This window comes from Nymphalis io, chromosome 17, assembly GCF_905147045.1.
Source record: "Nymphalis io chromosome 17, ilAglIoxx1.1, whole genome shotgun sequence".
Classification (NCBI taxonomy): domain Eukaryota; kingdom Metazoa; phylum Arthropoda; class Insecta; order Lepidoptera; family Nymphalidae; genus Nymphalis; species Nymphalis io.
Window position 1 is genome coordinate 7,308,338 of NC_065904.1, and position 27,470 is coordinate 7,335,807.

General features: G+C 34.3%; 3 protein-coding genes across 4 annotated transcripts in view; 2 read left to right on the forward strand and 1 right to left on the reverse strand.

Annotated features, from left to right (window-relative positions):
* The first annotated feature begins 157 nt into the window (after positions 1 to 157).
* On the forward strand, positions 158 to 1,747 carry LOC126774916 (ribonuclease kappa-like). The gene is made up of 3 exons (XM_050496575.1): positions 158 to 338; positions 408 to 527; positions 1,045 to 1,747. The coding sequence occupies exons 1-3, from the start codon at positions 264 to 266 to the stop codon at positions 1,144 to 1,146; spliced, it is 297 nt and encodes a 98-aa protein (XP_050352532.1). The 5' UTR covers positions 158 to 263; the 3' UTR covers positions 1,147 to 1,747.
* Positions 1,748 to 3,481: 1,734 nt separating this feature from the next.
* Positions 3,482 to 6,957, reverse strand: LOC126774860 (testis-specific serine/threonine-protein kinase 3-like). Its single transcript, XM_050496500.1, has 6 exons — positions 6,684 to 6,957; positions 6,285 to 6,454; positions 5,682 to 5,831; positions 4,538 to 4,811; positions 3,721 to 3,897; positions 3,482 to 3,630 (listed from the first exon to the last, which is right to left on the reverse strand). Exons 1-6 carry the CDS (start codon positions 6,858 to 6,860, stop codon positions 3,547 to 3,549), a joined length of 1,032 nt encoding a protein of 343 aa, XP_050352457.1. The 5' UTR covers positions 6,861 to 6,957; the 3' UTR covers positions 3,482 to 3,546.
* Positions 6,958 to 7,433: 476 nt separating this feature from the next.
* LOC126774824 (semaphorin-1A) overlaps positions 7,434 to 27,470 on the forward strand; it is a 360,413-nt gene continuing 340,376 nt past the window's right edge. For both annotated transcript variants that reach the window (XM_050496449.1, XM_050496450.1), the window contains exon 1: positions 7,434 to 7,691. The gene's annotated coding sequence lies outside the window, so the exon portion shown is untranslated. The remainder of the gene's footprint in view (positions 7,692 to 27,470) is intronic.

The following is a 27,470-nucleotide window of genomic DNA, read 5'->3' on the forward strand; positions in this document are numbered from 1 at the left end:
GAGTTCAGAATTTCTTATTTTCTTGTGTGACCCGTGTATATTATATTAAATATAACTACACCTTAAAAGTAATTCTTAGTACTCATTGACTTAATATAATAAATAATTATATTGAGTATATTGTTTATAATTTTATACTCTGCACCATAGATAAAAGCGATCATGTGAGTGTCCATTTTTTTGTGGCTTTTGACACTTGCTGACAGACAGTGGTCGATAAAATAATATTAATTGTTCGTAATTTTTTTAAATAAACGAGCAAAATGGCTTGCAAAATCTGTGGTCCAAAGCTTTCCCTGTGTGGGCTCGTTTTGAGTGTATGGGGTATCATACAATTGGTGAGTAATACTGATCCTTTCAATTAAGGCAGAATTACAAGGTATCTTATAAATACTTTATAATTTCAGACCTTGATGGGCGTTTTCTACTTTAATGGAGCTGTAGCTCTTTTAGAAGACTTGCCACTTGGAGAAAATCATCACAGCATTGAAGATTTCGTAGCTGAAGTACAGACTGGATACTCTCAGGCAAGTACTTTTCAATGACCTAGCTAATTCCAACCATATATTACATATATATGTATGTTACGAGATTCAAATAATTATTTTTTATAGAATTTATTAAATATCTAACAAACTTCAGGTTTTAAATGGTTCTTCAAATCAGGGTATTAGACAATTGACATGGAATATTTCAATGTTAAGCAAAGAAAAACATTCTTGCTCTAAAAAATAAGTCTAACTCTGTCATAAAATAATTATATATAAATATTCTAAATTAATACATAATATATTATTTTAAAAGCAAGTTTAACATGTTTTTTTTTTTAATTTTATTAATAATAAATAGTGTGATAAACCCATCATTTTTACAATATATGACACAAAAACTATTGAAGTCCTCACCCACTGTTATATAGTAAAAAATTGCAAATCTGTTATATAGTAAAAAAAATCAATTATATTTAAGTCTAGTAAGTAAATTTATAAATTTTGTAGTATTTAATTGAGAAATAAAAAAAAACCTTTAAATATTTGATTACAGAATGCATACAACTGCTGGATTGCTGCTCTGCTCTATGTGATCACGCTTGTAGTCTCTGGACATCAGTTCTGGATGAACAATCGTTCCTCAGTTAGCATGTAAACATACAAAGTACTTTATAAGTACACTTCTGTTTATAGCTCCATTCCATTTTATTTGAGTAGAAAAATAAAATACCCAATTAAATTACTCTGATTCTATCGATTGTATAAAATACTTAAAAGATTAGTTTTAAGACTTATTCTATGTGAAGCTTATTAATTTTTAGGTGTATTATTTTTCTAAACAAATATATCTCTAATATAGGTCTTGTTTCAAAAAATATTTATTTCGGTACCATATTGGACTGAGCAATTTATGAATTCTTACCATCAAAATCTAATATTGAATTTAGAACGTTTATCATCTAGAATATTAGTACTATAATTGAATAAAAAGTAATTTACACATAAAACTTTGTCAAGTAAATTAATATGGCAATCCATGCTGATCATTTATTTTATACTGTTTAATTTATTTCCTCTATAGAGTTTACTCTTGTTGTGAAAATACTATATAAATAATTTGGCAAGTAAAAAGTCCCACATCCTGTGAAAGTATTATGTTGATAAATCGCTATAAATTGTACATAAAATAACTGTAATTATTGTAGGTACATTGTAAAATGGTTCTATAGTTTTTCTTGAATTAAATATTAATGTTATATTGTTTTTTTATTTTCTACATATTCACATGATAACGATAAATAAGCTTTTATAGATACTCTTATATTTAATGAGTATAGGCTAAAACAAAATTACAAAGGTCATATTTCTGCAATTTATAATTTTTTGCTCCAACAACTTCATGTAAAAACAATGCTATCTAATTCCATTAAAGAATATTAATAGTAACGAAGAATGGTTAAAAAAATTATAATATAAATAAAATAAGAACTTCAATTACGTATATTATGTAAATGAAAAAATAAAAAAAAAACCTTTTTCACATTTTTGTAGGCAGACCTAATAACCTTGTTAAAGATAAATTACAAAACTGGTTGAAAATTTGATTTTTAAAAAATTATATCCAAGTGTCAGAAGTTGGTTGATTGAATATCGATAGATTCATAAAATAATGAATTCTATATAGGTTATGCTTCAAGAAGTTTAAAAACTTAACATAAAAATGAGTCTTCTTTTAGGTTGTGGTGTTTGTTGTATGCTTTTGAGTATATGGGCAGTTCTGCAATTGGTAATAAAAATAGCAAAATATATTTTAAGAAAATTGAATTATAGTCACTTAGCTTACTGGTGGTAGGGCTTTGTGCAAGCTCGTCTGGGTAGGTACCACCCACTCATCAGATATTCTACCGCAAAACAGCAATACTTGATATTGTTGTGTTCCGGTTTGAAGGGTGAGTGAGCCAGTGTAATTACAGGCACAAGGGACATAAAATCTTAGTTCCCAAGGTTGGTGGCGCATTGGATATGTAAGCGATGGTTGACATTTCTTACAATGCCAATGTCTAAGAGCGTTGGTGACCACTTACCATCAGGTGGCCCATATGCTCGTCCGCCTTCCTATTCTATAAAAAAAAAAAAAAAAGCGTATTATCTACAATTTTGAAGTAAGTTGTTACTTGAACTGACTATTTTGTTTTTAGTTTGTAATGGGTATTTTCTTTAAAATGGAAGTACTCGCATTTATAGAAGAGGCGGAACCTGATCATCATGGGTATGAAGATTATGATGATTTCATGAAACAAACTAAGGAAAACTATAAATTGGTAATAAAATGTGTATGACGCTTTTATAGTATGTTGTCAATAAATTAAAAATGATCAGATTGGATTTAAATCCAATTAAAATAGTGGATAACGAATAAACTAGTATAAAGAAGAGGAAAGCGGACATAATAATTATATTTATATATCCATACACATATAATAGTTATATATAAAGTTTTGTCCTCATGGATGTCACATTATTGTAACAATGTAATATTCCTACCTTGATTATAATAACTAGAAGATTTTTGATCGAATGATCTAGATTTTTCTGTTCACAGATAGCCGTTAATTGTTGGGTTGCAACCGTAATTTATTTAATAACGTTGGGCTTATCATACATGTGTATCAAACACGCGAAGAAAAAAGAAAGGATGGCGGCTGATAATGTTCAAGATGATGAAACCTACTGTAGGAATAAAGCTAAGAGATCTTAAGATTTAATGCTCCTAGTCCTAAATATATATTTTTTCCACCCATTAAATATTTCCTATGATTTTAATTTTATTAGTAGTACCTATCGTTTAAGTAATGATACTGTGGATTTAAGTTATCTTCATCATATGGGCCTATATTGACCTGGTATGGAGTATTGTTTTTTTTTGAAATAAAACTGCTGCAAAGTTAATTGCGTTTTGCTTTAAATGTACTAAAAATACTATGTCATGTAAGTCGTTTATTGTGCTGTTTATTTTAGTAAAAACATTTTTTATAATTTGGTATTGCCTAATTGGTTACTTCACTTCTTCAAATTTTCTGTCGAATGTGACTGTTCCAATATTTACACTTTTTATTTCCTCTTTACTCGCTTCATTATCCTATAAAGGTAAAGAAAAAAATATTTATTGATAAATATAAAAATAGGCCATAAGTAACAATAGCAGGGACGCTGGCAGTCAGACACTTACTGGTTTGGCGTCTAACTCTTCTTCTTTCGATGACTGGTGTGGACTAAGCCAAGGGTCGGCTAGGATTTGAGGTATTTTTGCTCGTAATTTCAGCGGAGCTAGAATCTTTGTGATTAGCTTGCGACATTCCGTCGATATTTTTGGTTCGCGAGGAAAAGACACCTTATTCTGGACTTGCTATATAAGTGTAAACAATGTGATATCAATAATATATATAGGTAAAAATGACTGCCTCGTTGGTCTAGTGGCTTGGTGTAAGTCCGCAGACCCGGAGGTCCTGGGTTCAATTCCCACGCCAATAAAAAGTTATTGGGTTTTTCTGTCAGAAAAATTTTCAGTAGCAGCCTGGAGCCTGGAAGTTGGAAGTGTGTTTCCCGTGCCTCGGAAAGCACGTAAAGCCGTTGGTCCTGCGCCTGAACTCTTTCCGGTCGTGTCGGATTGCCGTCCTATCGGATTATGAGAGTTAGGGAATAGAGAGTGCACCTGTGTTTGCGCACACACTTGTGCACTATAATATCTTCTGCGTAGTTGGGTAATCTTTCTTGAGATTGGTCGCCGTGGCCGAAATCGGTCTGGAGGTAAAAATAAAATAAAGTATTCAGAATCACTGAATAATTCTTTTCTGTTTACTGAGCCATCTTGGACTTTAGGCTTAGTCACTTAGGTGTTAACTAGATATAATAAAATAGTAAGACATACAATAATTTGCATAACTAAAATTAAAAGTACAATTTTACAAAACAACATATGAACTCCAATTTTTTTTTAATATGCAATTATTCACGATTGAAATTAAAATATCATAGCTTAAAAATACCTTTAAGAGTTGGGTATAGTTAGTATCGTCAAAGGGCAGTCTACCATACACAATCGCGTAGAGAACTACGCCCATACTCCAAATGTCAGAATCTTGGGGTCTATAAGGAACGCCTTTCAGTATTTCTGGTGAGGCATAAGCATAACTCCCACAAAATGTTTCGCTTAACGCATAAACCCCGTTCTTCGGTTTCATGTGGCCTCTTGCGAAGCCAAAATCAGACAGTTTGATATTCAAACTATTATCCATAAGAAGATTTTCACATTTGATGTCCCTGTATACACAGAAAATTGTACAACAAAAAAGTTTTAGGTATCTAAGAAAAATAAAACTTGTATGATATTATTGTATGATCTTTCTCGAGAAAGGCCCTGTGGTAAGAACGCGTGAATCTTAACCGATGATCGTGGGTTCAAGCCCGGGCAAGCACCACTGAATTTTGATTTGCTTAATTTGTGATTATAATTCATCTCGTGCTTGAAGGAAAACATCGTGAGGAAACCTACATGTGTCTAATTTCACTGAAATTTTGCCACATGTGTATTCCACCAACACGCATTGGGACAGTGTGGTGGAATAAGCTTCGAAACCTCCTCAAAAAGGAGGAGGCCTTAGCGCTACCAGAATCTAGACCAGCGATACCCAACCCTTTCTTTATAGGGGCGACAAATACATTTTAGTCATGATGTCACGGGCCGCAAAACAAAAAAATATTTAGGTAATGATTTCTTAGGTTTTCGGGATGGTTACATATTAAATTAAACGATTTTTTATCATTTAATGACGTTTCAAACACTGCAGTGTCCGTGGCCACAGGCAGTTGTTTAATTTCAATTATTTAGGTGTTAATAAAAACCTTTGATGTTAAAAATAGTTGAAAATAAAATGACAAAACACCAGATGGGCCAACCACAAAAGTCCAACGGGCCGTAAGTTGAGTACCGCTGATTTAGACATATACGCATAGACTCGCACGCACTGTGCTATATGTGCCGTGCTCTAACGGTATACGCCACTAGAAAAAATAATACTATCCTCCAAAAACCGAACATCGTGAATTAGATATGAAAGAATCTCATTAAAGATAAGCCTAATAATTGTGGTTGGCTCTTTTCCTGTTTTTGCCTATTGTATCCAATCTTACCGATGAACAACACCCCGCTCATGACAATAGTCTACCGCCTCCACGAGCTGTTTGAACCAACGACGACCGCGTGACTCATCGATATGTTGGTCTTTCCGAATAATATCTAGAAGGCTGCCATTTTCTGCATACTCCATTACAATGTACACTCTGTAATTTTTGTTAAAACTCAAGTTTGGTGTTTGATTTATCAGTACAGTCACAATATTGTAAATAATAATTGTATCGAGGTTAAAAAGTACGGACGTAAAAAAAGTAACATTTTGTGAATGTTCTATGAATTCTTAGCAACCACATCACTATTTTCTTCTTGAATTTTATGGTCACTGATCAGCGTAGCAATATCAACTTAGTAATAATATACCTAAATTACACTGTTTTACCAGTTTTTAGAAGGAACAAGGCACTAACGATAACTAACGAAGAGCAAGCATAAAACTAAAAATCATAAATTATATCAAACATCCTTGTAAATAAAGTATTGTCATATCAAATAATTGTACCCTAAGGAAACACTACATAATAATAAGGAACTCAGTTACTACTTACTAATATCGTTAACTACAGAAACTACTTGACATATTTTTAAAGTAGAGTCAGAACCTATGAGTGGTTTCAATTGCTTGTAAGAAGCGTATTAAGTTTTCATGCTTCAGTCCTTTTACGACTTCTATCTCTCGGGGAAGAAATTTCTTTAGATAGTCGCCAGGTGCTTGAAACTTGCTTATTATTTTTATTGCCACTTGACAATTGTGTCTATCGCTATTGGCTACCTATTGAAATATAATCAAAATTAAAAACCACTATAATAATGACAGTCATGTCACGAATTATAATGTAAACACTATTTGTAATAATAGTAAAACAAATTATTGACGTGTTAAATTGGCATTAAACGGTAGTTTCGCTTTACGGAATATTATATACATTATATAATTAATATAATAAATAATTTTTGTAAGTATACAGTAATATTCAGTTTGGTAACGAACAACATCTTACCTTGACGGTAGCATAGGATCCTGAGCCTATGGTTCTGCCCAAAATATAACCATGTGTTTCAAGAACTGTTAATTTTCTTTCGATTTTAGCTTCAACTCCACTATGAACAGTTGTCGTGGGGGTTGTAGACATCTCGCCATGAACATTTTCATCAGTTCTTATATCAGGCCCTGGCATATCATAGAGTATTATTTATTTTTAAATTTTAATTTAATAGAATTCATACTATAATTTAGTAAGGCACATGATTAATTTTTCATGTAAATTATTGTGTATCAAGTCATTGTGTCATTTATAAAGTGATTTTGTTGAGTGACGTAGAAATAAAGTTTGAAAATACCGCTGTTTTTTGTTACTCATTTATATCTTTGCCAGTGTTTTGTGTATTTTTATGTACAATATTGTGATATATTGAAAAAATTATATATTTTTAATATGTTAACAATGAAACAGAATATTATAAAGTTCGTTTTATATTCTAGGCATTATTAAAATATTTCTTGTCTCAGATAAAACTAAACGAAATATTGAAGTTCAAATTGATCGTTTATTCATTGATTCTATTTTTATTATAGCCCTGCTGAATTCGAGCTGAATGGAGTAGTGTGGAAAATTGTTTTTTTTTTTTTAAGAATTATCATTGAAATTGTTCACTCTAAAAATAGTGTGAACGTAGCTTATGTTTTAGAAATGTCTTACTGACAGTCTGATTTTGACAACTTCTGTCGTTCAAAATTAAGATGGCGGCATAACAATAACAAGTCAGAAATAGGTTAATACAACATTTCGGTAATATATTGTTGTTATTGTTAATCGACTCTAAATTTTTTATTAATAGTAAAATACATCGGGACAGTGATAGAACGATTTGTGATCCACTGACAATTGGTGCTAAATATTCAATTTACTTTTGGGAAATAGGTTATTCGTAAATCTTTAACTATATTAATATAATTATCTAAGACTATATTTGTAAACAGTGAAACCGTTATTGCACCTCAATTATTGGTGAGATAATTATAAATAAGATTTGAATGTTATAGGCATGCTCCTTAAGTAGTTTTAGAGAGCTTCTTTATTGGATTACTTAACTGATGGTTGTATGTGTTCACATTTTACTAAAATATTAATGTCTTCTTTTTATTGTATATATAAATGTATATGCTATATGTAATTGTGAACATGCTTATTATTTTAAGTTTGATCTTGATCTAATTTTTCTCTAAGCCTAAGAGAGAAAAATTGTTTTTTTTTTTAATCTAATTATAATTTAACCTGTTAAAATTTACAACTCCTTACATCAGTAGAATACTATAATTTTACTAATAAAAGAATAAACATTATAACATTTTTGTTTAATTTTTTTTTGCTTTGAATTTTTTTTTGCACATCATTTTAACAGTAAAAATATATTCATTTTTCCATTTTATAATTGAGGTATTAATTGTATTTAAGAGTTGAGACACCCCAGTAAATAAATATATGACTATTGACTGGAGATGCCAGATTAATTCTGGAGATGTACTCTAAGTTATCATGTACTTAATTTGTCTTTATGCAATATGCATATGCAAATTCATCTTGTACTTGTTGGTACAGAAAAATGTTGAGGAAAAGTATCTGATTAAATTCAATCATGTGTATCCCTCAGTATTTGGTTGTAGTATAAATTCCAAACATTGTACTTAAGATAAAAGGAGGCACATTGCCCATCGTAATCCACTTAATGGGCAACACATTTATGAGCAGTTACCATAGTAATTATAATAAACAAGAAAAATAGCAGTATTGCAAATAGAATTATAATTCAAATGAAATAGCATGTTATTGTCAAAATTAAATAAACACGATTTTTATGTACCAAACCATTTTCTCCATTTTTTATCTGTGAAAATATTATTTAAATTTTGTTTTTTTTTTTTAAATTACGTTATGTAAAAGAACGAAATGAAAATTTGAAATGAAGCCTTATATAAATCTTATATTTTACATAAATTAATTATCATTAATTGAAGATTATTAATTATTTTTTTCTGGTCTGTATGTGGTTTTCGACAGAGTATAATAACCCACAACCAACTTTATCACATGGGTTTTTGAAGTTATAATCTCATTAATCAATATGATTCAAGTCAAGTCAAGTCAAGTCAGTCAAGAAACCGTAGGATGGGAAACCAAACCGATCTGAATCACCACAAATTGGCTTACTAGACAACTACCCATAAAAGCCTGACTGACCACTAAAAAGAGTTCAAATATTAAATATATTAAGGAATACTTTATTCCTAAATATTTTGTAAAATAATTTTCATTTATAAACTTTTCTATTTTATACAATTATAACTGTATAAATACAAAAAAAATCATGACGAAAATTTGAAATTTGAAATATGTGCTATGGAAAAATGCCTGTAACATTTTGTAACATGAGCATTTGTGACAGTATTTCGAGTTGAAAGCCCCGCGTCATTCGACGTTCGAATACAAAGAAAACAATTGCCACGATCCCATCGGATGGTCTGCGAATCTTGTCGTACGCGTTCCGTCCTCTGTTCTCCACTTTTACATCCATTTACCGAGATCCCTTTCGCAAACTTTTGAATCCCCATTTTACAGCAAAGAGGATTCATACCAGGGCCTCACTTTACTGGACGTGTGCAATACTTCATTCGATGACCCATTTTCGTACATTTGCCTCTTTTTTATGCTTTCATTTAGCAAAACGTATTTCTCGAGCATTCCCGCTGCTTTTGTTATCGTAATTGCGAACTCAGCTCTTCGTATGCATAGCTTATTTTATTTGAAATATTTCGTTAATTAATTAAATCCTCCTATTTGAACTATTTTTTACGTTAGTATTTACTGTAGTTATACCTATTTATAGATTTATTATATTTTTATTGGTATATATTTATAAAGAAGAACAGGCGATGTTCGTTATTGTAATTAAATATAAAGTTATTGTATTAAAAAATATATTAAGAGCTAAGAAACTAACTATAAAAGCAGCTTCCTTAAAACTATTACGAACTTCAAAAGATTAATTTACATCACAATCCACTTTCATTAAGGACTTTAGGGCAAGTTAAATTATATTTATCTAATAAGGCTCGCTAATCTTAAACGAAAATGCATTAAAAACTTAAAATTTGTTCTTAAACAAGATAAAAGGAAGCTAGACTGGCGCACGTATCCGAAAGGCGTCACATCAAACAATTAAGAGTTATCTCGAGTTAGGTGTACGATATATTGCAGACTTGATTACTTTTCCTACTCCAGAAACTAATAAAAGTTGACCAGCAAACCGAGAACTCAGAAGTCTCGTTTTTAATTGAAACTTTGGAGTTTCCATATTGAATCCATCAATGGTATGTTGCCGTTCTTTTTCTATGTATTGCGTTATTGAGTTATATTTTCTAGAAGATATTTTCAACATTTGTACGTAATTAGAGTAAAAGTAGAGTTGTAACAAACTTCAAAATCAGTAAGATATCACAGTCTGTCTGATTTCTTCGAGCTTGGTCGTCAATAATGGAGTGGAAAGCAAAAAGTTAGCTTCGAGCGCGTTATCAATTGTATCTTGAAAGTTGGAAAAGAAAGTTTTCATCCATTTATTGCACGCAGAATGAAAGAAAATGCTTAATGGTTGTTTTTACTTAAACTTGATGTGTATAATGTGAAGTTCGTCACAAGCACATAATGCAAATATACGACCAATCTTGTACAACTTCTATTCTTAGGTAATAATTTTTATTCAATTTATTATCATTCTACTGGTGGTAGGGCTTTGTGCAAGCTCGTCTGGGTAGGTACCACCCACTCATCAGATATTCTACCGCAAAACAGCAATACTGAAATGATATTGTTGTGTTCCGGTTTGAAGGGTGAGTGAGCCAGTGTAATTACAGGCACAAGGGACATAAAATCTTAGTTCCCAAGGTTGGTGGCGCATTGGCTATAAGCGATGGTTGACATTTCTTACAATGCCAATGTCTAAGGGCGTTTGGTGACCACTTACCATCAGGTGGCCCATATGCTCGTCCACCTTCCTATTCTATAAAAAAAAAAAAAAAATCTAATCGGCTAAGATGTATATATAACAACACGTGGAATCAAAGATCGTAAGATTTTCGCAATTTTTTTTCTTCTGGCCGGTTTCGGCCACGGCGGCTAATCTAAAGAATCTAAAGGGCGACTATTAAACTTCGCAGGACATATTATAGTGTGTGTGCGCAAACACAGAAGCACTTTCTATTCCCTCACTAACACTCAATAACTGAATAAAAACAATGTAAGGAAACTTGCATGTGTGAAATGATTTTCTGCTACATGTATATACTTACAAGATTCATTTGGCGGGGTATTAATGTTTTTTTTGGGCCCGATTATTAAGAGCAACTTTATTCTTTTTACTATCCAGTATTTTTTGTAAATATGTTTTGCAATATGCATGTTATGCATATGGCCACCAACGCCCATTGACGTTGACATTGTAAGAAATGTTAACCATCGCTTACATCGCCAATGCGCCATCAACCTTGGGAACTAAGATGTTATGTTTCTTGTGCCTGTAATTACAATGGCTGACTCACCCTTCAAACCGGAACACAACAATACCAAGTACTGCTGTTTTGCGGTAGAATATCTGATGAGTGGGTGGTACCTACCAAGACGAGCTTGCACAAAGCCCTACCACCTATAAGGAATGATAACCATCCCTGACATTAATGCGCCACTAACCTTTGGAAACTAAGATGTTATATATGCAATGAGTAATTAGAATAAAAACAGCGTCTGATTATTGGAAATTTTCACAATATCAGTTTATCGGCACATAGTCTAAAATACTTTCACTCGACTACCATTGCTTCTCTTTAAGAGCAATACTGTGCCCTGTTTCAATTAAAATAATCTAGTGCCCATTCCAGATTTATGAGCAAAATATACGTGACCTACTTTCAGTAACCCGTTTGCAGTTTTAACTTTTTTTGGTAACTTGGATCATTTTTCCTCTTTGGTATATATTTTTTGGCAGTAATTACTTCTATATTTATATATAAAAACGATGCTTTTTTGTCTTTCAGATTTAAAGCACATCTTTCTGGGCCTTTATAATTATTCATAACATTTTAGAGTATCATTTTATGATACTTTTCGGATATAAACCCTTATTCGCCATTAAAAAAAAGTGGTCGCATTTTATTTTGATAACCCTTCAATGCTGTGACTTGGTCCTTCTATTCAGTATTCGTTTTTCATTTGTTTTTTCAGACGCAAATTTTCAGATTAATGGAAATAACTGGCATTGTATCACATTCCTTTTTAAACACGGGACAGCAGGTAAGCAGACGAGGGATAGCGACACTTTGCATCCCTTTTGTTATTTCCAGAATTTTAATAGAACAGTCCCTGTTTTCGGCCTTGTGGAAGTCATTCATGTGTCTCGCAAAAAGCTTTTTCATGGGGCTATAGTAGTTATGGTTAATGGCGGGGATCATAACGACCGCAATGTTATGTTTACCATCCACGAATGATTATCGTGTATTTTAGGAGTCCAGCTTTAAGTAAATTATTGTTTACTCTCAGCTGAAATTTGTCTGCAACAGTAGATTTTGGTTAATTTATATATAAGAGAAATATAAAAGGCACAATAATTATATGTAACAATGATTATACAAAATAATATATAAAAAAAAAATAAGAATGAAACCGACATCATCAGTTAGATAGCTATAGATGATCATAAGAAGTTGGATTTAAAAAAATGTTCAATAAATAACAATACAATGGATAGTTTATAGTAACAGAAATTTTTATACGTCTTATGCTTCAATTGTATATTTTGTATTATCGTGCTAATACGGCGTTGGAGTCAGGAAATTAATATTGAACAATGGTAAGTCTAGTAAATCTCAAGGTTAGGCTCGTTTGATTACCATGTATATGACATAAATAAAAACGTGTCTGCCTAATATGAACTCCAAACTTTGATATTTCAAAATTTCGAACGTACGAATTAATGAATATGTTTTCGTAAATTATTCTTAAATTATTATCTAAGCATACATCTTAAGTTTTATACTGCATTAAAAATGGAAATGTATGTTTTCTTAAATATCACTGGGATATAGAAATATCTTAAACAGCCCATATGTTTGGGGTTCTGGTCATTTGAAATGTCTGTCTTCATTGAAGTATGACCTTCACTCTTGCGCCTAGACAATTGTTTTTAAAAAAACATTTATGTACACCATCTTCCTTTAATAAGTAAAAAATATTTTTATTTTAAAAGCACATAAATAGGCCACAGAAAAAATATCTTGATTTTATCGTAAATTTTTCTGTGAATTTTGGCTGCTGTTCATCCGTTGATGTTGGATTTATGTTCCGACGTGCCTTTACAGTCATAAATGTTCTACGGTTATCATAAATGTTCGACGGCATTGAGATGGGGACTACGTTGGCCATTCCAGGACGTATATTCTGACCTCATTAAGTGTTGCCATGTAGCTGTCTTGAGTGTTGATGTTTTATGATCAGCTCAAATAGAAAGTCTGCATCGAAAGTTTTCTTGAAGTGATCTTTATTCAAGTTGCTATTATAATAAAGAATTCAGCCAAATATATAATTTTCGACTACTTTTTTAAATATACATGAGTAATAGTTTTACGTTTGATTATATTAATGTAGCTAAGGGCTACGAAGCTACGCTCTTAAATCGTTATGCTACGTTATTAAAGCCACCAAATATACCGAATGTGAATTGAAACCGAAATATACTTATACTTATTAATCCTAATACTAACAATATTAACTAAATTGTAGAAACAAATTACATCAAACCATTATGACGATGCCCTCGGACTAGGTGGACTAGCGACAAAGAAAACACCAGGAAATCGTCGCATACAAGAGCATAGAACCGGCTGGAATGGTGTCAATTAGAGAAAGTCTATATCCAGCATTTAGCTCTATATCTAAAAGCTGATAGACGTATATATAGAATGTAAAACATTAATTGAAATTGTAAGCATGTAGAATTAAATGTAGTAGATAAAACTCTTGAAATTTCTTTTTACTTGGCTTAAGTGAAAGACATTAACGGTCGGTTACATACAATTAACTTAACAGTAGTATTCATTTGACATAAACAGATGAGCAAATGTTTAGTTGAACTAGGCCAACTATTAAATCCTGTGAACGTTTGCAAAACAAATAGTTACCTTTTATGTCCCGTGTCGCGTTGTTACGTACTGCAGTGTGTAATTGCCTTAAACGCTTTTAATTCGTTCCTATTGCGGCGAATGAATATGGGGTTGTTGACATCGATTGAAATACATTTAAATATCTAATACAGATATCTTTATTAAAGGTAAAGAAATAAGATTACAATTTGTGTAAGAAGTGCTGATTTATAAAATAATTGGAAAAATATTTATTACATATATACTTATGGTGCTTGAATGTAACAACTAAGTTTAAGGGAACTTATTGCCTGATAAATTTGGTTTGTAAGTGTAACCCAGTATACTAATACAGCATTACTCTAGCTTGGCTCTCTTGAACTCCCTTAGGACTTCGAACTAGCTTACTAATATATATGTAAATATATAATTAGGTAAGTGGTCACCACTGCCCATAAACATATGTTATATAAAACATTAATGATTCTTTATATCGACAATGTGCCGCCAACCTTGGGAACTAAGATATTATGTCCCTTGTGCCTTTAGTCACTCACCCTTCAAACAATATTAAGTATTTTGTTTGTGCTGCTTAACGTCAAAATTTTGATAGGTATCGGTTGCACTAATTGAAATATATCGTGTTAAAACCTGGTCGGACAGCATTGAAAACAATGTACGTAACTAAGCACTACATTTTTAAACGAAGTACATTATAAAATCAAAATATACTCTATTAAAGTAGACCATTCCAGGCGCCTTTGAATTGTCATTCTACAAGATGAATTAAAGTTACCAAAGATTCAGAAAATTCCATCGAGAAGAACTGTTAAGAAACTCTAGTTACTCTTGTTCATCAATCATATATATACAACACCCATATACAATTAAATTTATAAATAGGGAATGAAAATCAACGTATCACTCCACGCCTTTTTAAATAACAGATATAATATAGAATAACATACCTTATATTTTTTTCCATATCCTTACCATACATTACTTGGTAAATATATAATTATTATATGCATATAAAACTAATTTAAACTTACCATTAATATGTAGTAGCAGGTAATAATCATATTAGTAAAACAAACCGCTAAATGTTATTAATATATGCAATTACGACCAAAGTGTACCACATAGGTACAATAACACAAATTCGAAACGAATTTCTAAAATGCACATTGCATTGTAATGGCTCTAATTAATTAGCTTATTAATTATGAGCGCAACATTTGTGGATAACTTCTACGTTCCTCAATTATATGCATAAAGGCAACTGTTTTACTTGTTTTTTTTTTTTTATAAATATTTTATTAGTCATCAGGATTAAAGTAAATAACAGACGTTAATAATATCCCACTGCTAGGTTAATTGAGGCTTTCGTTTTGGGCAGAAGGTTTGAGCTTATTCCGTGACGCTGCCCCAATGCGCATCGAGGAATTCAAATGTGGTAGAAATTCATTCAACATATGCAGGTTTTCTCACATACTTTTAAATATCCCAAACACAAGATAGATAAACATAAGTGTCCACATTCCATTGCCCGTTCAAAACATACCTTTTTATGTTCCTATGTGTAGAACGAACTAAGCTAAAAATCGCTTTTCGATAAGAGCATGTGACAGTTATAATATACGTTACACTAATATAGATCTTTAACGTAAATTTATTTAACTTCTTAGAAGCCTTAAAAAACTGTATTTGTCATTAATATTCTTATCGTATTTTTTTGTTTTGCTTTTAAAATTAATTGTTAATACTTTACTTTATATACTTTAATACATCCTAAATAACTTGTTTTTGTTAGGTTCACTCCATGTTTCAATGTTAAAGTCGAAACTTTGTTGGCTTATGTGATACTTATTTTGTTATCAAATGTTTATGTGTTATATTATGCTGTATGTTTCCCAAAAAAAAAACCATCACGTGAAAAGTCAATGCTTGCCCGGGTTAGAACCCGCACTTATGGATCATTCACGTCTCATATTTACGTCTTCTTAATTTGGTTATGTAGTTTGATTTAAAGAATAAGCAATTAAAGTTTATATTATTGGGTACCATAAATAATGTCGAGAAGTTACGAAGCTTCATACGATACTCTGTTTCGATGCTTACAGATATGGGAGACAAGTTAAAGAACAAGGTAGCTTGTAACGCTTAGTTTTATTTATCCACAGGGAAGGGGATGGGTCGAAGCCCGCTGCACATATCATCAAAATTATATGTAACAAATGTAATTTTTAGTTCTTATAAGTTATTTCCTTAAATGTAGCTTTTATAAAAATGAAACCGAGCTTTAATTAGAACCGAGATTTATTTGAACTTGCGTGGTTCACACACTCCATCCATTTAAGCCATTTCGTCAATGACATCAGTTTATTTTTATATCATTAACTATATGCTAGTTTCTTTGAGTAATATACCGTCAGTAAAAATCAGAATCTTATTGAGTTTATTTTGATGTCCGTTTCTGCCGTCCGGTTGTCACGTATCTAATAATATCAATACTAATTATAACTTTTCAATGTACCACATAACATTATTGCAATCTGGAAGTTGTAAAATCTCTAAAAAACATCTTACATTTAGAAAGTTTTTCTTTAAATAAACTCATTTGAATTCCAGATAGAAATGTTAATGTTTTATAAGTTTGTTTTCTATTATCATTTCATAATTTCAAAAATATAAAAGTACATACAGTTAAAACACTTACATTAGTATTCTTTTACATACATTTTCATTTTGTTACACTATAAAATGTAAAAGGTTATACAAGCGTATTAAAATACGCTTAAGAACACGTTATATTTTCCGAAACTCATTAGCAACGTGTGAAGCGGAGCATTTGAGAAAAATGGCGAAATGGTACCTAAACACTTATATATTATATCTCGTGGTTTATGATTTCCATATCTCTGTAATGCCAAAACACAATCTTTGTGTATAAGTACCTACATATTTTTAAGATTACTGGTGATCGCCCAGTGGTGGAAATTCGACCATTATTGATTTAAATTTTAAGGTTGAATGTTAGTAAGCAAGCAAAACTTTTATTAAATAAATAAAGAGATGGCAAAATAAATGTATTATAAAGCACAAATATTTATTAGACAAATTAATTATAGGATAAATCATAAGCAATAGAGTATATTACATGTAATATTTAATCTCTTTTCAGTATGACCACAGACTATAATCATTATTATAGATGTGTATTGAATGATTGAGTATGGGTATGGTATGTCAAATGCATGGTAGTGTGTGTAATGTTTTACTTTATTGATTTAACGTATTTCAAACGCATATTATACAAAAATTTTAGCATTCTCCACTCCTTCTCCGTCTAAATTTTAACTGTGGAATTCCTTTTCATTCCTTTCCGTCTACGTAATTATCGTAAAAAGGGGTACAAAGATTTAGTTTCATGTATTAATATTATAGATAGATTACCAGTACTAAATAAAATGTTTAGTTTGTTGAATTTGATTTTAATATATAAGAATTACACTGAAATCCATGCACAATATATACATTTACGTTATTTAAATTAAACAATAATTGTGTAGGGTAGTCACTTACAGCGCCAACGAAGTGGAAATCTCATTTTATGGCTTGTGAACATATCTCTTAATTAAATTGCAAGGGAGGAAAAAACTGAATCAATCTTATTAGTTGCGTTATTCTTTTGATCAGCAAAAACATAAATTATCTATCGTTTTCATTTTAATTTATTCATAAAAGGAACGTGTACACATAAATATTAATAAAACTTTTTTTTATAATACCGCAATGATTGTATTTCGCCAAGACATATACATATTTTATTTGGGTTTGAGTTGGTCAGTGGAACTTGACTAGACATTAATTTTTAAGCAACATTGTGATGGACGTGTCCATTGTAAGACAAGCGAGTTATTATGATTGTAGTGGTTTTTTACGATAGCCGTTTATTAGTGGAAGTGGCGTTCTCTTGAAATCGCTATTTTAGCGCACTATCACCTCAGACAAAGAATAAAATAGATGTAGAACTAGCGAGTTAAGTCAAATAATGCTGTTAGTGTTTTAGTGTAGCAAATGTTGAATACATATTGATATATATAATATAAATTACATAAACGTCAAAAACGTGGTAGAGCTTTGTGCAAGCTCGTCTGGGTAGGTACCACCCACTCATCAGATACTCTACCGTAAAACAGCAGTACTTGGTATTGCTGTGTTCCGGTTTGAAGGGTGAGTGAGCCAGTGTAATTACAGGGACAAGGGACATAACATTTTAGTTCCCAAGGTTGGTGGCGCATTGGTGATGTAAGCGATGGTTAACATTTCTTACATGCCAATATCTATGGGCGTTGGTGACCACTTACCATCAGATGGCCCATATGCACGTCCGCCTTCCTAATCTATAAAAAAAAAAATTCAACAAATCTGTTTTTTTTTTTAAATATAAATATATATTACTATCAGCTTTTATTATAACCTATAATATATACTAATAGGAAGTGTGTACACTCCCGTGTCTCAGAAAGCACGTGAAGCCGTTGGTCCTGCGCCTGAACTCTTTCCGGTCGTGTCGGATTGCCGTCCCATCGAATTATGAGAGTTAGGGAATAGAGAGTGCACCTGTGTTTGCACACACACACACTTGTGCACTATAATATTGGCCGCCATGGCCGACATCGGTCTGGAGGACATTATTATAAATATATAATAATTACTATAAGGTTATGCTGTCGTATTGCTTTCGCGTTGTAACTTCTATCTAATTTCGAAATATAATGCAATCTCGTTCTTAAGTATTATGAAATAAAAAATCTAGCATTCTTTTTAAGATGTTGTTGGCTTTTTATAATATTTTTTTATTTGCACGGTATTTTACAATTTTTATATGATTGTAAATATACCTACGCTTCTGATCGCGGGTCGCGATTCGCGAACACTGTGGTTTATTTATTGGCTTGGCTGGTTAAACTTACAAGCTCTATGCGCTCTATTTTATTCTTTGGCTTGAGCCTGTCACTTGGATTTTTGAGTGACGTTGGAACAGCTTATTACTTGACCATTAATAAAACAATAGTTCCTAAAACGGACAAGGGTACTTTTAAATAAAATAACATCTTATTCGTTTTAGTAAGTAAGTTCGAGTATAATTATCGACGAAGTACAGTGCTCGAAACATTTGAATAATATTGAATTAAATTGAGAAACTAAATCTTACCATGGGCTGTTTGATCAGTATAATAATAGTTAGAGTTCAAGGACTGATGCCTATTTCTATATAAATATTATCGCAGTGCTTCGCTAAACGCAGAATAACATTTGCATATTTATAAGAGAGAGTAGCCCTTAGCAAACATGAAGGGAATTGACAGTGGAGTTTGGGTTTGTAGCCGACATAATGGGCCTTTGTCGATGATACTGTCAACTCATCAATAATCACTCAACTTTATTTTTCACTTGGAGAAAATAAAATATAAATTCGATATTTGTATTAGTAATTTACGACATTTTTGTTTGTCAAACATATAAAAAAATATAACGGCTTCGAAAGAGGTTATATATAAATTTGATGCGTATGTTTTTTTTTCGTACCTATGTTTTCCGATTACTTAAAACTGGGATTATATTTATGAGGTTTGAGCGGAATCGCCTTTTTTTTAACGAAATTAGATCAGTACTTTCTTAGTTATAAATTAATGCAGCTTACGTTACCGCTAACTTACTGACATTCGAGCACTTCCCGATAACAATAAAGTATAAAAACCACACTATTTTATAATGTATTTTGCAAATGAAATATTATCGTATACGCTTTAGAATTAGTACTTACTTTACCATTGCTATTGTAAATCTCATATTAACTGAGAAATTGCTCATTCATTTAATAATTTTGAAATACTACGGTATAATATACAAAAGCGGTGAGATTATCTATTTTATAAATATAATAAAGATATTAATTATGTTTATTTTTATCTTATTACTATTACGGACTGTTTCTTTTTATTATATTAGATAGTCAATAAAAATACCGTTCAGTGTAGCGAATCTTAAAATCCCTTAGTATAGCATAGGGTGTGTAAAATTTTATATTGCACTTTATTTTTATGGTTGTAGGGATCTTGAATGCATACTTTCTCTGGGGATGGTATAATTACATGAGTTAATATAATTTGTTTTTGTTTTATCGTCTGCGACTTCATATAAGACTTCGTTATATAGGTCTGCTATATAAGATGGAATATTTTTGAAAAGGGCACGTCATGATTCGTTTGCAAATAGCAAAAATGTATTAGTTATTAAGATAATGATGAAGTATTTTAGCCACACAAAGGTTCATGAATAATAAATATGTTCGGTCCCTTAAAAATCCATGTTCGTCAAGTGTTCGTTCATCCTGTCTCAGTGTACGCCACTGCCCCCGATCTTCGGCCCTTATTTTTCTTAAGACATTTAAAAGATTTATCGTTGTAAATACTTAAGGTATTTTCAAAGAATATTAATATTATTAGCAATTAACAAAATAAATAAGTTACATTGCGATTAACTACCGTGAGGTAATTTTATATTTAGTTATTCTTAAGTGAGTTCAAGCTACTCTCGTATTTCTGATGAGCTCTTTATTGTCTGGACTTATCATCTATTCCATTATTATTCTATCTTTCACTTGACTCAGTAAAGCTATTTTCAGAACCTTTTATGAATGAGGTCGTTCACTTTCAAAATAGTGCTATAATATATATTTACTGTAACGAGGAAAATTTTAGGCATCAAATAACTTTAAGTGAAGAAATGGACAGTAATGGACTCACTGCTAGGCAAAGTCTTAAAAAAATGTATGGACCATATATGCTACTCTAGTGTGGCTTGGCAACACTGGTTGGTTGACTACCAATTTTTTTTCTTAAAAAATAATGTAAAATATAGTAAAAACAACAGTACCGGCCTATGATTGTGCCACATCCGGGCTAAAGCATCCTCTTTTTTTGAGGAGGAAGTTTGGAGCTTGTTCCACCACGCTGCTCCAATGCGGGTTAGTGGATACACATGTCGCAGAATTACAATGAAATTGGACACATGCAGGTTTTCTCACGACGTTTTCCTTCACCGCCAAGATGAATTATAATCACAAATTAAGTACATAAAAATTCCACTGAATTTTAAGCTCAGATATTAGATCATATTTAATAGTGTGTGTACACACTCAATGAATAATGTGATTTTGACCAGATTTGAACCTATGATCTTGGTCCATATCAAGATCTATTTATTCGGCAAAAAGCCATCTTGGCTCTAATCAAATCCTTACTAATATTATATATGAGTAAGTGAGTTTGTTTATTTGTTTGATTTTCGTTTTCACGTCTTAGCTATTCAATCGATATCATGAAATTATGAATACACGAACTCATAGGTACAGAAAAGGACATATCCTTCCCAACAAATTTTCCACTACACGCCCAGGCGAAGCCGTGAGCGAAAACTAGTATCAAATAATTTATAAATCATGTCACGAATTATATTTTTATCTTTAACGAAAGACATTGGACTTTCATAATGCCCTTTCATCTAACAATAGGACCTTTAAATTGGACTAATTGGGTGATGAGGTACTTGAACCCGTAATCTTTTATTTTACTTTACCAGAACTTGTCGCAATGCGATACGGAACACTTTTTTTCTTGAACTTTACCGTAAGGCTTCGTAATCCAACACTTACGATTTTCTGCACAGTTGGTCTTCCATTGAAGTTAATAAAAGTAAATGCCCATTAATGTCCCACTGCTGGGTGTAGGCCTCCACGCTTTTTAGGCATGGACCTTATTGTACCACGCTACTCCAGTACGAGTTCATGAATTCACATGCGGCAGATTTTTATTCAACGCATGTGTGATGTATTCCTTACACGAGTACGAGATATTTTTTTATAAACAGGGATTAGGCACATAAAATCCAGTGGTGCTTGCCTGGGTTTGAAGTCGCAATCATCGGTTAAGAAAAGGTTATTTACTTCGAAAGAGAGAACTTTTGTTTCAGTCAAGTATACTAAAATTGGTTTTCAAAAGCACTATATTAATTTTTCGTTAGTAAGAAAAACTACTTGAAAATATTATACATCTAAATTACATGTTTTTTTATACAAACACTAGTTTCCGTGTATGGCTTTGCCCACTGGCTTTTTTGCCTTGCCAGGCCCTTTGGCCTGGCCAAATCTTACGGATTTGGTCAGGAGTCAGGTATAAAAAAGCTTAGAATGCTTGCTTCACGCTCATCAAAATCGCTTCAGTGGCCTAGCTGAGAAAGCGAAACAGACAGAATGAATTACTTCTCTTATTTACTCGCATTTATAATATTACAGTATAATAAAGATTAAATAATGATCAATTACCCTTTAAGCCAGCTACTTAAATAACGTTATTTTTCTGTTAATTAGGCTAAATAGTTTGGTCCCGTTCACCGCAAGGTAATTCTGTAAGGCTTCTGTAACTCGACGCGATATCACGAGCAGCCCTCTTAACGGGGCTAAATTAACGACATCCCCTCTTATTAACCCTTGCTGAGCACAGACTCTATTTTGGGAACTACCTCCGTAACCATATTAACAGGCAGCTGTGTAATTTCCTCGATTTTAAAGATATAAATTTCATCATGTTGAGATTAATGTTTCGCACAATATTGTCAAAATTAGATTTATAATAAACGTATACGATATACACTATTATAAAAATTAATATAAATATTAAAATCATAAAAAACACATCCTACCATCTTGTATGCGAACTTTCCTAATAATTCTTTTTCATATAGTTCATGAAAAAGCTTAATTCCACTCAGGTGGAGCTGAGCGTCTTCTGTAAGAAAAAAAAAATGCAAAATTTAATTAACAAAGTTATCTTAGAGCTAAAACACAAGTTTCGGAAGAAAAACGAGCGAACTGACACGTTAATTTGATTCTCACGAATTACAACTGGTTGAGAGAGCGTAAAGGAGATCGTGGTTCGAATGTAAAGATTGGATCAGATACCTTAGCCGTACGTGTTCTTACGTAATATAATTATCCAGGCTCTTAAAATAATATAAGACACACTTTAAACAGCAATGCAAGTTGGAAGGGCTTTGAGTAAGCCGTGGGTACCACCCACTCATCATATATATTACTGTCAGACAACAGTCCTTACTATTGTTGTGTTTTGGTTTGAAGGGTGAACGAGCCAGTGCCACTACAGGTGCAAGAGATGAGACATTCTAGTTATCAAGGTCGGTGGCCCATTTGCGATATAAGGAATGGTTAATATTTCTTGTAACCCATTTGTCAGAACTGCTATATATAATAATATAATATAACTGCTATAAATAGAAAACCATATGCAAATAGTGCTTGCTCGGATTTTTAAGTCACGTTCTTTGTTATCTACGATTTTTATCCACTGGGCCATCTTGGATCTATAAGTATCAACGATAGTTTATTTTTTTATTTTTACATTTCGTACTAATATATATATATATATATTTTTTATATGCCCCGGGATGGCAAATGACTCTACTCCACCTGATGGTAAGTGGTAGTAGAGTCCAAACGCGACGACGGCCAGTACAGTCGGGAAGAATGTTCTGTACTAGCCGTCTCCGCCTTGCCGGCCCGCAAGATGCCTCTTCACGCCTCGTTTGAAGGAACCCGGGTTGTAAGAGGAGGAGAACACGTGAGCTGGTAAGGAATTCCATTTTTTGGTAGTGCGACAAAGAAAGGAGTTGCCAAATTTCTTTGTGCGCGATGGAATTGATGTCACAGTTAGGCGGTGACATCGAGAACCAGCTCGCGTGGACTTAAGAAGGAAGGGGGAAGCAGGAATTAGAGAGAATAATTCCTCAGAGCACTCGCCGTGATACAGACGATAGAAAGCGCTCAGTGCTGCTATCTCGCGACGCAATTGTAAAGGTTCAAGGGTGTTTGTGACCTTCACGTCGCCAATAATGCGTACTGCACGTCGCTGCAACCGGTCCAAGGCCTCCATTAGGTACTTAGCGGAGCCATCCCAAAGGTGCGAGCAATATTCAACGCAAGACCGTACCTGTGTTTTGTATAACAGGCACAGTTGTTGTGGCGTGAAAAAACGCCGCACCTTGTTCAGAACTCCGAGTTTTCGTGAAGCTGTTTTTATAATAGCCTCGATGTAATCCCTTGGACTAAGGTCGCAGCGAACGTCCATCCCCAGCATGGCGATTTTGCTTTGTATCATCAGCGATGTGCCACAGAGGGAGGGATGAGGGTAAAATGGTGACTTTTTCGCTGTGAGAGCGCACATCTGTGTTTTCTTGGCATTAAACTCAACAAGATTATCAGAACCCCATTTGGCGATGAGCTCTAATGTCCTATGGAGTTCAATGACAAGATTCTCCCGCCTCTCCTCAGTTTCCGCCCGCCCAGCCACTGCGCGTCCGTGGTATCCACCATGCACTGTACTATCATCTGCATAGCAATGTATGTTCCCAAGGGAGAGCATATCATTGATATGCAAAAGAAAGAGTGTGGGAGATAGCACAGATCCCTGGGGGACCCCAGCATTCACTACATAGAATTGAGAAGCGCAACCATCTACTAAAACACGAACGCTACGCTTGTGTAGGAAGCTGGCAATCCAGGTGCTTAGCTGAGCAGGCAGACCATATGCCGGTAGCTTGGAGAGAAGACTTCTGTGCCAGACCCTGTCAAAAGCCTTAGAGATATCGAGGCTGACAGCCAACGATTCTCCATGCTTGTCGATAGCTTCACCCCAGAGGTGAGTTACGTACGCTAGAAGATCACCTGTGGACCGTTTTGGTCGAAACCCGTACTGACGATCATTAATTAGACAGTGATCTTCTAGGTAATGGATCAGTTGGTTGTTTAGAATCCGTTCCATCACCTTACAAAGTACTGAGGTGATAGCTATTGGCCGATAATTTGCCGGGTCAGACCGATCCCCTTTTTTGGGAACCGCTTGCACATTAGCTCTTCTCCAAGCCTCCGGCACACATCTCGAAGAGAGAGAAAGTTGGAACAGGCGCGTTAACACAGGAGACAGCTCCGCCGCGCACTTCTTCAGCACAATTGCTGGTATTCCATCGGGACCGCTAGCTTTCCGTATATCGAGTGATTGCAGCTCCGCACGCACATCACGTTGCCTGATTTTGATGTCAGGCATCGTGTGGCCACATGAAGGTATTGTTGGTGGCTGCGCACTACAATCATCGATCACAGAGTTGTCGGCAAAGAGTTTAGCCAGGAGGTCGGCTTTCTCCTGCGGACTGTGAGCTAGCGATCCGTCCGGATTTCTGAGCGGTGGCAGCGAAGGTTGGCAGAAATTGTTTTGCACAGACTTGGTCAGACGCCAGAAGCTACGGGAGCCCCTAGGATGCGAAATAAAGTCATGACCAATCTGTACAATGCGCTGTGCATCCGCTCTCGTGTATGCCTTCCTACAGGACTTGGAATTTTTATTGTAGTTTGCTTTCAGTGACTCAATGTTAGATGCCCCACTAATGCAGCCGTTGATCCACGCGCGATATGCCGCCTGCTTAGATGATACAGCGTCGGCACATTCACGAGTGAACCAACGGTTACGCGTGCCCCTATTGATGAGATCTGAGCTAGGAATGTAGTATTCCATTCCTAACATGATCTCATTAGCAACAGCAGCGACACTAGCTGTCGGGTCATTCCCACTGAAGCAACGTTCCTTCCAAGGGACTGACGCATAGTAATCGCGCATACCGTCCCAATCTGCCGACTTATAGTGCCAAACGCGACGTTTGCATACCGCTGATGGCGGCAGCTTGGCCTGTGGCACTTTGGTAGATATAAGGCCGTGATCCGAAGAACCAAGTGGAGCTTGAACCACAACCTGATATTCCACCGGGTGAGAAGTCAGCAGAAGATCCAGTAGAGAAGGCGCTTGCCCATCAATGTCTGGGATCCTGGTGGGCTGATCAACCAGTTGAGTCAAGTCGTGTGTGAGAGCAAAAGCATGAGCAGTTCTTCCAGCATGCTCAGTTTTGCAGGGATTTCAACCATGATTCATGGTGAGCATTAAAATCCCCCAAAAACACCAATTCCGCGTTAGGAAACTGCTCTTGCGCAGCATCTGCCACCCGACTAAGATGGTCAAATAATCGGCTTGTCTCCAAGTCACCATTGTGGGATCTGTAGAGGCACACGTAGACTCGACTCTGACGAACCAGGTCCACACGTACCACCAACATGGAGAAGGAGGGGTCCTCCAAGCAGCGCAATCGGTGACAACAAACATCCGCCCTGACGAACAAGCATACTCCGGCTTTCGCTTTAAAAGATTCTTCTAGCATGTAGCCGCGATAGTTAAGGTAGCTGGTGTCGGCAGGGCGGAGTATTTGTGTCTCCGTGAGAAACAGCATTGCTGGCCGTGCTGTCTCGAGATGGTGGTGGACAGCGTTGAGGTTAGCGTGGAGTCCTCGGATGTTAGAGAACTCGACCTCAAACAGCGTGGGTATGGTGGGAGTGTGCACCGCTGAACGACCGTTATTTCTTAATTACGCTACCATTTGGAAAAATAAGGAAAAGAGACGTGAAGCGAGCGACGTATTGCCATGATAGGGATGGGCAAAGTATGGAGGCGTGTTTTCCCAAATGGTTGCCAAAAGGGAAAATATACTGATCCGCCAGACGGAAGGGCCCCCGAACCCCCCCGGAAGTGGCCGCCGGGACCACACCTTCCGGTCACCAACCGGCACGACGGTCCACCCCGAGATTAGCGTGGCCTGGTGGGGCAGCCTCGCGAGCTGGTTAGGCACGCTCGGGCCCCTGTACTATGCCACGGGCGGCCAGCGGAACAGCCGTTTCTTCAGGTCTCCCTGTCCGGCAGGTCAATACAGTTTCCCCCGGCATTGGTTCAACAGCCGTCTCCACAGGACCAACAACCATCGCGGCAATACTCGCTCGGGCACTGGCTGTACGCTGGCTGACCTCGAAACGCGGCTGCAAGCCACTTCACGAGTTTTTCACCATGCGTACGGTGGTAACAAGCCAGGCGGATGTTAGCATCCTTCCACCAGATGAGCAGATGGTCGCACAGATATCCCTTAGTCGCCTCTTACGACACCCATGGGAAAGAGAGGGGCAGTGAAATGTATTCTTTCTCCGTCACTGCACGGATATCTATTAAAATAATAATATGTTATAGAAATTTTTCAAAAGCACAATTTCTTGAGTCCCTATTTTAACAGAAACATTAGCACCCACTATACATCTAAAGAGTATCTTCATTATGATAATATAATATTCATCCGTGTAATGTAATAATGAAATTTATCCTTAACATTATTATATTGGAATGGAATAATGCATCTATCTATAGAGCTAGTGCACTATAATAAAGCTGTCAAGTTACTTACGCACCAACGGATAAATGTATTTAGTTGGTGCTATCAATATTGCATCGAAAGCTATTTAAACTTTGTATATAGATAACATCGTTTGGCGCAATGTAAGTATTATATATTTTATTATTACATAAAATAATAAAGTGAATTCGGTTAAATCTGTAAAATTAAACATGTAATTTTATATTAAATTATATATTTATTT

Coding starts and splice junctions, on each gene's coding strand:
- LOC126774860 (XM_050496500.1), bottom strand. CDS start 6,860: ATGCCAGGGCCTGATATAAGAACTGATGAAAATGTTCATGGCGAGATG. Junction 6,455..6,683: donor GATCCTATGCTACCGTCAAG/GTAAGATGTTGT, acceptor ATATTTCAATAG/GTAGCCAATAGCGATAGACA. Junction 4,812..5,681: donor GAGCGGGGTGTTGTTCATCG/GTAAGATTGGAT, acceptor CTGTGTATACAG/GGACATCAAATGTGAAAATC.
- LOC126774916 (XM_050496575.1), top strand. CDS start 264: ATGGCTTGCAAAATCTGTGGTCCAAAGCTTTCCCTGTGTGGGCTCGTT. Junction 339..407: donor TATGGGGTATCATACAATTG/GTGAGTAATACT, acceptor TTATAATTTCAG/ACCTTGATGGGCGTTTTCTA. Junction 528..1,044: donor TACAGACTGGATACTCTCAG/GCAAGTACTTTT, acceptor ATTTGATTACAG/AATGCATACAACTGCTGGAT.